General features: G+C 38.3%; 1 protein-coding gene across 1 annotated transcript in view; it reads right to left on the bottom strand.

Annotated features, from left to right (window-relative positions):
* Positions 1-639: 639 nt before the first annotated feature.
* Positions 640-13,628, bottom strand: part of SMS (spermine synthase) — a 48,719-nt gene continuing 35,730 nt past the window's right edge. Inside the window, exons 9-11 of the mRNA XM_055802699.1 lie at positions 13,299-13,378; positions 4,095-4,210; positions 640-1,050 (exon numbers count right to left, since the gene is read on the bottom strand). Of these exons, the coding sequence (XP_055658674.1) occupies positions 1,008-1,050; positions 4,095-4,210; positions 13,299-13,378 (239 nt within the window). The 3' untranslated portion in view covers positions 640-1,007. The remainder of the gene's footprint in view (positions 1,051-4,094; positions 4,211-13,298; positions 13,379-13,628) is intronic.

Raw genomic sequence — 13,628 nt, 5'->3', positions numbered from 1 at the left:
AAGTGAATCTAATCCAGCAAGAGCCCCACACAACATGGTCAATCTGTGGCAATATGACCAGGATTTACCCTACTGAAGTATGCATACCTGCCTCGATATTCAACACTGGTGCACATGAATCAAAAACACACCCACGTTTCTTTGCCCTCTAAAGAAATCTTTCCGTCATGAACCTAGTGCTTCCCATAAGGTTGAGGACTGTACACCCACAAGAACCTCATTACAGTCAATTTTTACACTGTTGGGATAGAAAACCAGCTTTAATTCGCACGCTGATAAAGAGTTCAAAGTGCCTCTATAATGTACTGTTAAATCTGTATCAAAATCCAAATAATCAATATGGCAGCAGCTAAAGAATTGTGAGGTGAAAGGTCAGAGATTACAGCAATTATGAATAAAACTAGAGTAAATGAACAAAATTTAAGACCAGCTTTCTTCCCTTTGCAATGAAATATTAGAGATTTCCTTTCAGAAGATTTTTTTCCCTTTTTTTTTTTGTTATACCCTTCTCTATATGGAAGCACTGTGGTGTTCATTTACAAAAAACAAAACACAAAACACCCTCCAGCCTTAAAAAGCACCATAGATAAAAATCTGGCGAAAAAACAAAAAACCCAAAACAAACTCCATGGACCACCCTTCAGGGATGAAATGCTAAAGATGTCTTTTTTAATCAATCAGTTTGTGAAGATCTACAAAAAAATAAAAAGGATCACATTCTAAAGGTTCAGTGCATTCAGCAGCTCTTAGTTTTGCTGCTTATTCATCTTTAAGTTGACTTTCAAAAATAACACCCTAGCTCATCAAAATATACATTTTCCATTTGCTTTTAAATTAAAATAATAATAAAAAACATTTAAAGAATTCACAATCAATAGCATGACTAAGTTTCAGGATCATCTACAGCATATAATTTAAAGGTTCAAGATGCCAATATGCAGCATGTGGTAGGCCTATATACTCCATGCAGCATGTACACTTATGATAATCTCGAATAATCTTGATGTTCAAATATCAGTTTGTTTCTTCCAAATAGTGTAGAACACCCATCTGAAGAAAATAAGCCGTTAAGGAAAACACAATGTTTGTACTACATCACTAAAAATAAATTAGTTCTTTTCACTTATTTAAATTCTGAAGACTTCTGGCAGCTCAGAATGATGACGTAGGTAACACAGTGATGCCTCCCTGGATCTTCTTTTTGACTCAGCAGTTCAAAAGAGCATCCCATTTCCACTGACACTGAAATCCTTTGCAAACACATGTTTTTTAATTCCTGCTGCAGATTTCCAGGTGGTGCATTTTTTTGCATTGCAACTACTGAACAAACTACAGAAGTACTTTGGGAAGAGTGATCAAAACTTCAATCGGGAGTACACCAAGTTGGGATCCCCCTTGGTCATCTTCTCAATTGTAAAGTAGCAAGCTTGAATAGGAAACAGATATCCAGCTATTTGATTTGTCCCTAATGCAGACATAATCAGACAGAAAATTAATACAGAGATGTTCAGTAGCTGAACACGAGATGCCCAGGTACCTTACTAGGCAAAGATGTAAATGCCTACTACCTCAGCAGGGGTTCTGTTGAAGACTCTGAACAGATGTACTTAAGTTTTGCCTATGCTTTTCTCTGAAAGCTTCTGTGGTATTTGCCTTAGGCACCTAAATATTTCAGAAACAGACTTGCGTTGCCCAGACTGAGCTAGAAGCAAGCACAGAGCAACTGGCAGCTGTATCAGTGCTCTTTGCTGCTCCTCTGGGGGAAGATGGACCCAAGCTCAGCAGTCATACAGAAGCTACGCTCAAACCACAGCTCTCCCTGGCAGGACAGACAACTGATCCTCAAAAACTCTCTTGCTAAGCTGGGCACATGAGAGAGGTCAGAGCTACATAATTCTACCTGCTTCCAGAGAAGCAGACAGGAGAGCAAGACGTGAACGTCACCTTTTTAAGAGTTACAGCAACAGCTGCAGAGTAAGGCATAGATTTCTGGGATTTATAACTTAGTAAAAACACAGATACATGTTCTTTGTTTACACAGTAAGGTCACACATGCTCCAGATAGGAGCCTCCCATGTTCACCATAAGGTCCTGGTGGAGACCTCAGGCATACACTTTCCTTAAAGTAGAGAGCTGGCTTTTATGTCAACAGCTACTTGAATTTCATGACCCCCACAGCAACACTGCTAAATACCAGAATTTCAAGTAGCAACTACACAGAATAACAATTCTTGAAGTAGGCAAAACAAATAACTAAGTGATAAGACAGCTTAGCACTTTGGCTACATTCAGGTACTCACACAGGTACCTTTTGGTCAGATTAAAAAAAATGAACATTTAGGAAGTGAAAAGATTTGATCAATATCTCAAGAGATTTCAGGCACTTAGATGAAAATCACAAATGAGTCATTCTTCAGAAAGAAATAACCCCCTAATCTTTGATTACTTGTCACAACTCTATTGTGAATTATCACATCTCAGTCATCTGTGAAACAGCATTCAGGTATAACATTATATTCAGATACATACTCCTACTCAGAGAGCTCTCATTTTCAAGAAAGGCGATAGACCTTTACTTGCATTTCAGGTATATGTTATTCGAACTTCACAGCCAAATTAGAAGTTAATTTGGGTTAATCTGAAGTCATCAAGATGACTTCTCCTTTAGCATTCCTGTACTTATACTATTACACCATTGTTAATCCATTCAGAAAAAACAAACTAATAAAGCTTGCCTCATTTCTCTAATAACTGTTCATTTTCAAGCTCTGTTATACCTATTTAATGGCCAGTTTTAATAAATTTATTGCTAGAAGTATTTTATATCTGTTAACTCACTAGAAACATTTACATTTATTTTTCAAAGGAAAGAAGCAGCCTTTGCTAATCAACTCATTTAGAAGTATTCTGCATACTTCCAAATAAACAATAAGCATTTAGAAGACTTTCTGCGGACACATACTTCAAATCACATGTTGCATTAAGGCCTAGCAGTTGTAAAGGCAAAAATAACTAGTTTCTCTGAAACTGTAAGCTACAAGGGCAGGTATCTTCAGATCCTCTTTCACTCTTTCATTTTTGTCTTTGAAACGTTAAGATCCTATCAGAGTTACTGAAGAGCCAACGATGAGACACAGGGGAGGTTGTTACAGTCAGTATGAAGTCCAGAACAGCAGGCCAGAGCATTAAACAGTATCAAGATTAGAGACAGAGAAGGGAGGCAAACCAAACACACAGAAGAGAAGAAAGGCTGTGGCAGAGTTTCACATACTTAACATATTATGAATAAGCAGATCCTGGAAAGGTCTCTTCTGTAAAAAGAGGGACAGTCACAGCAGGCATTACCCTACAAAGACATTTCCTGGGAGACCACACAAAAAGTGATAAACACTCAAGGCAAATGGAGCCAGCAGAACCACTCTAGAGCAGATCAAAATGCCCCTCTGGAGCTAATGGCTTGAAGCAGAAACTTGTAGCTCCTTGTGTAACTTGCACACAACCCACAAAATGAAGAAATTCTGAAGGACTGTTTTCAGGAATGGGATGTTGCTCAGAAATGTGTATAGCCCTCCACTTGGAACACTTTTTTTCCAGTAACACCAACTAATAATGATAGGAACCACTTTTTTTCCCATTAAAAACCCAATATGAGCTGTATGTTCAAGAATAGATCTATCAGAGCATATTAAAGGTCTGGATCATGCTAATCTGTACGAAGTTAGTCTGGGATGTTTTGTGAAAGAAGAAAAATAAGATACAGCCCTGCCAGAACTCCCAGTCAACATTACCCTCATCATACACAGTTTATCCTACATTGCATAAACAATATACTTGGAAACAAAAACATTAGAACATAGCCTGATTTTGAAAGGTGCTGATCATCTCACCAGCTGTGAATTTATGGCACCTTTAAAAAAAAATTCCTGCAATTGTCCTTAAAATAAAACTGCAGCAGTTTGTTTATTATGAGAAAACATTAATAGTGTATAAATTAGAGCTGCCTTCTTGCACTTGAGTTCATTACCTCCAAGCAATCTAGGCTTGCTTGATTTATTAATACATACTCTCTACTCTTTTTCAGTCTTTAAGGATACAATTCCATGTAGGAGGGAACGCACACAGTTTCTTTCGAAAACTCCACAGGACAATAAAGCCTGCTAAGCTGTTCTTCATACAGAGTCAAGGCATCAGTCAGATTGATACAGTTTCCCTGAAAAAAAAAAAAGAAGTCCCAGTTACAATCAAACAAGCAAGCAAAACTGAAGATGAATATATAAGTTTTGACATTAATGCAAGGCTGCCACATACTTCAGAACCAGATACATGCTGGTTTTAATATTTAATGTTTACAAGGCAAATACTGAACAGCTTGTCTTCATTGTGCCCACAGCAAACAACGATTTGTATCTTTTCAAGAAAGGGTAAGTGGGGGGTGGCAGGGTATCTACTCATTAGCAGAAGCAACCACTACATTAGAGCTTCCAGTTAAAACAGACCATGTGTTGTTTACCTATAACGTCTACTCAACAACCATTTTCTTTATGATTGCTTAAATATATTAGTAAGCAGTATTACAACATCCAGATTTTCTCAATTATTTAACATTGCCTAGGTCTTACAGTGCTTAAACGCACTATAAAAACCCCTATAACCTATTCATTTTAAACATTCTTGCACTGAGCAATATGACAAAATAAATCAGATTATACAGAAGTTCTGTGGCTGCAGGCTACATTGTCTTGAGTTTGTGTATCATGTTTCTGAAGAAGTGTTTCCTATGACACTTTTCTTGGAGCCACGTCTTATCTAAGAATATGAATAGTATCCTTTTCTGAACAAAATAAAAATCAGTGCTTAGATTACAAATGGTGAGGAATTTACAAAAAAACCCAACCAACACAAACCCAACAACAAACAACTCCTAAGTACAAGCACAACCTTGTCCAAAATGAAGTATTAACAACCAGAAGCTACTGCAGCACATATCTGAGATGCCCACATAGAGAAAGCTCTAAACAGAAAAGTGACTATCTGTAACAGGTTTGAAGATTAAGCAACAGTGAGCCTACAGAACACCAGACTGAACAAACTACCCAAAGCAGTAAGTCAGGTTGTGTAAGTTTAATAAAGGTTCTTGTCAAGTTTCTTGCCTTTCTTGCCTACGTAACTAAGTAAACTAGCTGATACTTTACAACCTTAATTACAATGATCTTAAGAGCGTGGCAAATGCAGGTTATTTGGACACTAACTTAAAATGGAGTAAAGCTGAATATAGTCACCATTGCATGGTCTATAAACTACTCAGCTTTAGTTTTCCAGGTATGAGACACGGAATAAAGACTCGCCAAATATGAACATACTGTTGCTGTGGCACAGCACAAAGACATTCTGCAGTTCTCATCAAGAGGGAGAAAATATTAATGGTCCTTGGCAAACTGACAGCCAGATTAATTGATTTGTGGTCTTCTACCTCCACCACTTTCACGAGGAACCTTCAGCTCAACCTATAGGCCCCAGACATGATACCCAAGAATGCTGCACACTATACACAAGCAGGAAGTTATATGATGACAGTGCGTCTACCCTGACCACGCAGCACGTGCGTATCTGGTCATACGTGGGGCAGGATGCAACATCTTCCGGAGATGTGTCCCCATCCTTCCCTAAAAGTTGGGTTTACTAGCTTACAGTATGAATGCTTTTTACCTTGACCTAGAACAAAGCCTACTTTTCTTTCTCTGATTTCTAGTCAGTACAAACAGAAGCATTAACTAGCATTTCTCCAGTTACTTTCAACATAAATCCCACCTTTCCCACACATTTTACCAATTCTAGTGGAGAAACAACATTTACTACAGAACATTAAGAGACAGAGAACAAAAAAAGGGAACTCTCATGTTAACGAATACACAGTTCCTAGTAACCTAGTGTACAAGCCAAAGTCCCACAAAATGATGGCAAAAGACCCAAGACACAGAAGTTTGCTGTTTCTCAATCACAAGAACATTAGTCTCAATGATACGACAATATAAAAAAAAAAAAAAAAAAAAAAGGGAAGGAACAGTCATTTACTAGTACAGCCAGCTTCCTGGTTTCTAGATTATTCCTTCTGTTCATGACTGGACAGGCCAAAAGCCTTCCATGCATATGCACTTTGACCAGAGTACTGATTTTGACCTTTTAAAGCCCTGAACTTTGCGAGAAAGACAAAAAGAAAGCCTGAACCAACAGGCTCCACCTGTGGAATGGCAGTATCTTTCCTCTGCTCAGAACGTCTTCTGGAAATGTTTGCGCACACACACATGATTTTGAGTATTTTTTTCCAATTATTGAATAAGTTATCTTGTTCCTTCCTGCCCTTAGATAACGTGCATAGTTCACATTTGACTGAAAGAATGTGAATGGTTCAAATAATAATAAAAAAAGAGCTAGATCTAATTAAAAACCATAGCTCTTACAGTCACAGCTTATTCAGTATTTTAAAACCCCTAACTTCAAATAAAGGTCAACTGCTACGAAGCTCCAGGAACAAAGGACATATTCAACTCCCAAAATGTCTACCTACATCTCACACGTGTGCATTCCCTCTGCTAACACATTCTGAATCCTTTAACTCCAAGATAATGGTCTTTAAGAAAGCCACATTTTACTGTTTAACTTGTGCTTTTTGGTACTCCAAATGGCCTTAAAATAACTAAGTGCACACAGACACAACTGGAAGTTTATTTTCACAAAGCAAGGAACCAAGATGAGCTGACAAATACTACCTGTGTTCTTCAAAACCACGTACAACGCACAGAGGGCCAAAACAAGTAGCGATCTTACTTGGAATCAGTATGTCTGAACGGCTCCATCTACATTGCTTTTTCCATGTAATAACATCAAATAATAACTAGAAATGAAGTTTATAATGTGCATTCTGACTCTGGGATTTAAACTATTTGTTCTACTTTTTTATTGGTATGAAATTTTATTTCCACAATGCATTTAAAAAAAAATTGTACTGAGAAGTAAAGAGGCTTTATCCTACTGTTCATCTGCATTTTTTTCCACATGCTCAATGAACTTTTTGCATTGTGCTGAAGTTTTTACGAGTGGAAAGAAAACCTCAACTTAAAAAAATCCTATACACAGTATCTTTTAAAAAAATTGTATTATTGAAATCCCTCTTTCAAAAGAATTTGCATAAAACAAATGTCTGATTATCATTTTGATCATATTCCACAAACAAATATGTACTTGTTTTTTTGCTAAAGGAACATGGCATGCTTTACATTGACTTTATCATATTTGGGTTTGGGCATCAGAAAACAAGCGAGGTTTGTAAAAAGGTAGGAGATGGACACTGAGCATAACTGCACAAAGAACAACAGTGAACAGACTACCGTAGTACTAGTTTAGTAACCTGTTATTATCCAGGGGACTGTAGCAGTTATTTGGTTCAGCTGTCCTTTACCAAACATATAATTTTGTTTCAACATCAGACTGAACGCAAAAGAACACTAAAAAACAATCTGTGTATGTCATCTGAGTCATAAATAGAAGAACGCTGCTAGGTAATTTATGGAGCATACCACTATTATGGACAACATTTATTAAGATACCCAATGAGATGAAAGTATCTACAGTTTCCCGCTCTGTTGCTGCAGTATTTCATCCTTTCTCCCTTCTCCAGCAGACAAATCACTGCAGACAGTGTAGAAAACAAATTACAGGAACAATGAACATGCCAGGAAGCAATTTTTACTTTTCAAACCCACAGCTCACCCGTCTCCAAATCAAGACCTTACCTAAAGTTTCAGACATCCCACCTGGCTGTTCATTTACCTCTCTGTCTAGAGACACACCACAGGATTTTACAGTTCTGCACTGTTAGAATTTTTTTTGTAATTATTTGGTTTTCCTCAGCCAAAAGCTAAGAATTCAAAAAATGAAATCTACACAACTTAGATGAGCTTATTTTAATAGAAAGAAAATTTACTGGAAAGAAATCACTATTAACAACACCTTTCCGTAAGAAGCGACCAGCTTTATCAAATGCAACTACAGTGTTGATAATGATATCACACTTAGATGTTCTTATATCACTGAAGATGACACAGGGAACCAAGCCCAGAATGCAATACCATGGTTAGTCTAATAACCTGTGTTCATTTTAACTACCTCCACCCAATGAAAATACTTAAGTGGTAGAACAACACAGACAATATTGGGCAGATAATAAATAAAAAAAATCCTTAACAAAAGGTGTAAAAGAAGAACTTGTTTAAATTAACCTTGTAAATTCCAGTTAACTTTACCCACCTACAAAGGGGACGTGTCCACCAACTGGTTTTAGGCTGAGTTTAGGCCACTATGCTTCCTCCAACCTTAAAAGTAAATAGTAACTTGAAAGCAGATGGAAGGGTCCCCTTCCATATTTGCCTGTTTCTTACACATGTCACTCTTGCATGTCTTATCCTACACGTCATTGCTACTGAACAGCTTTGTCTGTGACAGCAGAGGTTTAATTTTGAATTTTAATTTAACATGGCTTTCTGTTTTTATTTTGTAATGATAAGTGCCAGAGTTGAACATGGCTAAAGCCAGTTTATTCTTCACTTCAGAGTGATTAAGAAGCAACGAGCTGCATGGATCATGAAACACTTAGCAAAGCTAGGTTTGAGTTTTGCATGACAGGGATGGCTTAAGGAGATAAGGAGGCAAACCTGACCAAAGGTATCTCCACTGGCCAAACAATCAATTAACTTAAAAGTGAACTCAGTAACACAAGGAAATGAAGTGTCTATCCCTTAAAGACTCCCACCCAAACTGCCAAGAAATCATACAGGCTCACACATGGACGTTTATTTGCTCTTCCAGTCTCCGCTGACATTGCAGTCAAGGAGAGCCCTGCTCCCTCTTTGGAAGTGCTAATTAGAAAACCCACGCAGCAGCCAAAAAAAGGAGTGTAACTATGAAGCAACATCACGGTGGCCTGGACATTTTGAGGGCAGGGCTACACTGTATTAGAGTGCAGCCAGGAAGCAACAGCTTGGTGAAGGCCTGAATGTGTGTGTGGGAGACAGCTGATCCCTTCTTGCACCAGTGGTTAGTGCTGTTTACTGGAACCCAAACCCATAAGTAGTCCGAGATGGTTTCTACCCTGCCTGGGTGGGATGACCCAGACTAGGAAGGAGCAAATTCCTGTTCAGAGATATTTTTAATGGTTCCACTTCATAACCAGGTTGATAATGACAGCCTGCTCAACCTCAAAGGATCAGATCAGCAGAGCAAAAACTTAGCACAGAAAAAGGTATTTTCCTAGCTACACGTAACCCACTGAGTGAGGCAACCTTGCAATCAGTCTCTGCATCTTAAAGAGCATAGTTTCACAGCTGTTGGGACAATGCTCACATGCTACTTGAAAGGTGCAAGATGGTGAGGGTTCAGAAAAAACATACATACCAGACTAGTATCTACACGTACATGTACACATACTCCAATGAAGTTGAAAAAAAATCACTTGGGCAATCTAAAAAACAAACTGGCTTTTAGAAGGTCCAATAGCATAAGAACACTTAACACATTCAGAAACGAGTCACTGGGAAGGTCCATTAGAGGCAAAACTGGACCTTGGGATATGTCAAGTTCTTACATCCTCACTGACTCCCACTTTTCTCCCCTTTGAAGGCTGGGAACCTGCATCTGTAACTGGCACCCCTTGGAGGAGGCAACACTGCACACCTCAAAGACCCAGACCCATGTTACATGACTAAACACTTCAAAGCACCAGCTTCAGAAGAAGGAAGAACAGAAATACAGCAAGCCACATGACCCTTAAGCATCAGAGTAGTGGAATTACATTCACCAGTAAGTTTTTGTGAAAAAGCCCTAAGTCTTAAGCTTACAGATAGAGCTGCAGGTTCTGCAGGCTAAAGGCCCTAATGCTCACCTCTCTGCCCAGGTCCTATGTAGGCTGCAAGACTTTTAATACAGATGATGTAGCTAAAAAACCAAGGACATTAAAAGCAAGGCTGCTACTCACACCACTGAGTTTCTGTTCTCATTGTGATTGCTATTGTGGACGCATAGTACAAGTATGGAGGTGTGTCCGTCCGTCTGATCCCACATTTACTTAAGCACAGACTTGCAGCAGCAGTGAATGAGATCTGTAAACTGCCCTTTCTGTCTTTCCAGAGCCAAAATAAGCAAAAAGTCCCTCCTTCATCCTAAAACTGGCCACATATGTTCATGCATCCCTAGGAATGCGAAGTAGTAGTCTGAAAAACCTTTCACAGGCAGAATCTCTCTATAAATGTTGTTAAACTGTTAGACAATATTAGTTACCAGCCTCCACCTAGTGGTGAAAGGATATTCTGCGTTAGCATTTGGAGATGGCTTTGAGGATCACCAGGGGATCTTGAGGGAACAAACAGGTGTGTCAGAGTAGCATGCCAAAAAAATAATTCTTTTTACAACCTCAGATAAGTTATATCTCGAGTTAGACTGCTCTAGACCTGTCTGCTGACAATTCATGTCCAAAACTTACGCAGAGCTCAATAAAGAGATGATGAGCATTTCCATTTATTTTTCCCAGCTGTGGCATTTAAAGTCAGGCAGCAATAGAGCATGTGAAAGACTGGCATTCTGTGAACAGAATTCCACTTTTGGGTAAAACATTTCTTGAGCATTAAAATAAACAGTATTCTAACAAGATGCACAAGGTAAGCCCTGCAAGCAGAACAATCAAGAGGGCAAGCTACAGAGAACAGAAGTTTCAAATATTATTAGTTCAGCATAATGCCAAAGCAGAAGCAACTATAGCTACTGGACAGCAGCCAACAGGATGACAACCCTTTTGCAGCATCTTTCCTGTGAGACATTTCCTCATCATAGGTAAAGGTCAGGCTCTAACAAATAGGTGGACATTCCCCCAATTGCTTTTCTTGATGATATTTCATGTATTTTATGTTTTAGAGAACCAAAATGCAATTCAAAAAAGCCTGGCGGCTGAGAGGCACATCAAGTCCTGGGTTTTAAAAACTTAACTGTCCTAGAAGGCATGTGATTCCTTCAGCAAGCGAAGTACAGCCTGCTACCTAAGAAGCATCCTGGAAGTTGACAGTTGGAACAGAAGTAACTTAAATTTCCAACGTTAATACACAGAGCTAAAAATCCCTAGCATTTAAAAGCTAACACATCAGAACATTCAAAACCATTTATGAGTTCCCAACATGTGACTAAGCTCAGTCACCAAAGCTGGTAGCGGTCATGTTTGAACTTCTGTCCATAGTGTTAACCCAATCCTTTGGATATCCAGCTTCAACTAGTTTAATTCAAAACCCAATTTAAAGAAAGTTAAACAGCTGATTTTATTTAAAGCATCCCTAAAAGTCTGTTACTATGATCAGACTACTGAGTTTTCTGAAGGTTTTTGTTTTTAAATGAGGCCCAATTGGGAAGAGGCAACAAGGACAATCAAATGGCCTGGGTAGTGTATCAGTAGATATAACAAAAGCTTTGATAGCTGTTTGTCCCTGTGTTAGTTTTCCTTTTTTTCAACACCCTCAGGAAGACTAAGTTGCATAAAGTACACTTCTTCTTTATATGTGTACATATACTTTATGTACACATACATAAAGTATACTCCATTCCTTTCACTAGCTACCAGTTAGACACAGGTCCAAATTCAAGCCACTTACTCTGAAACTGATGCTGCAGTGTTTCACAACAGCTATGAAACTGATGCTGCAGTGTTTCACAACAGCTTAAGCCTGCCAGAGCCAGTTCAGTATTGCTGTCCTTTCTTCCTATGCAAGCAGAGATGCTGGAGAGCTGAGTTACATCCTCCCATCAGGACAGGACAGGCAGCAGGCCTGCACCAGTCTCAAACTCTATTGGTTTCAGCTGACAAAACCACCTCCCTATACCCTGGCTGCAGCACAGCGATCACTCCAGCTTTCAGTACAAGCTTCTTCCCAAAGTCCTTCTGCAAAGTCTGAAAAATATCTGTCCATAGACATACATACATTCTAATAAAGTCAGCTAGTCTCACTGTGTATGTTACAAGTATGACAACTGCAGCACAAATGCTTGCTCTGTCCAGAAGATGTAGTGTCCTTTCAAAGTCTGTCATAAGTATTTCCACTATTAACAGAAAAGCTATTAAGATTTACAGTGATACAACCATGACTCATACCTTACATTTCAACCACAAGATAATTTATCTTCCACAGCATTTTAAAATAAAGCAGCATGCTAAAGTTGCCAAAGCCCTCATTCTATGAGTTTTGGGCAGGTTTACAAATAAGTGCCATTTTACAGTAAACCAGTTCCTTTACACACATCAGAAACTCCACACTGATAGGAACAGAGTTCAAATGCATAATTTTACCTAGGTTATTTCAGAATTTAAGATTATTTCAAAATGCTGTACTTAAGAGACTCCACACATCAGAAGACCAGTTAAAGGTATGCACATGACAAAAGAAATACAGTTTCAGAGACTTACACTTCACTCAACTATCTGCTTGATCTTGTCACATTTTGTACAATTGCACACAGCTTTGTGGCACTCAATGCAGGATTACATACAGAAAGCATCTTCAGATGAAAGCTGTATGACAACTATATTATCCATGAGGTGGCTATACTGTAGCAAATATAAAACCCTTAAATTACTTTCTTATTTTAAACAGAGTTGCATTAAAAGCTTCATACACAAGGACAAAGTCTTATTTATGACTATATAAAGTACTCTGCAAAGTGCCAAGCATTGTAACATATTCAAATGTTCAGTATCTGTTTTGCAGAAGCCAAACCGGTGACTTGCGTTAGCAGTCATATCAAGCAAAGAGAGGGTATTTACTCCCTAATGGCTAATTTTCTCTTCCCACTGCACCTATGTCAAATTCTTACACCTTTATGAATAACAAATGTTCATGTCTTACACTCTACAAACCAGAGACGTTAGCTTAAAATACATGTATCTGTTTATAAAGTACATCTGTTCTGCTTTTCCAAGAATTGCTTACTGCTAAAATACCCCGTAGTATGCCCAGCCAGTTCTTGAAATTATGCTTTTAAATTCAAAGACAGAAGCACTGCAAATCCAGCTGAAATAAGGAGAGAAGACAAGTCTATTCACAAAGTCCACATTTCGTGCAAAAATCCCTACTGAGTCATTAAAAGGAAAAAACTAGCTTGCTAGTAGATTTTTAGTTAGTTGGTTCGGTTTTGCTCCCTTCCTTTAACCTGAAAAATGCAGATTACAATACATATACAGCAATACTTTTTTTTACATCCAGGTATCATACCTGTGTGAAGTACTTTCCATCTTGTTTCAGGACTTTCATTGAGAGGTCAAGAATCAACCGCAGAAATTCCCATGTGGAATCTGCATATAGAGCATGATTTAAACAGAACGGCACATTACTGACTTGTGCAGTATTACATTTCCAAGACTTGCAACATATCTACTGTTTAAAAAGTATAGCAATCCTATACCTTCAAAAAACAAGCAAAAAACAAGATAAAAACAAGTAAAATGCCCACACAGTTCATACACAATGGCATTGATGGTGGAAGTATCTCTGTTTTCCTTCACAATTAATTTTCCAGACTGTTCCAAGAAAATGTAGAGTGGG

Source organism: Falco peregrinus, chromosome 4 (assembly GCF_023634155.1).
Source record: "Falco peregrinus isolate bFalPer1 chromosome 4, bFalPer1.pri, whole genome shotgun sequence".
NCBI lineage: Eukaryota > Metazoa > Chordata > Aves > Falconiformes > Falconidae > Falco > Falco peregrinus.
The sequence above is the reverse complement of the archived record's forward strand: the minus strand, read 5'-3'. Positions and strand labels throughout refer to the sequence as shown.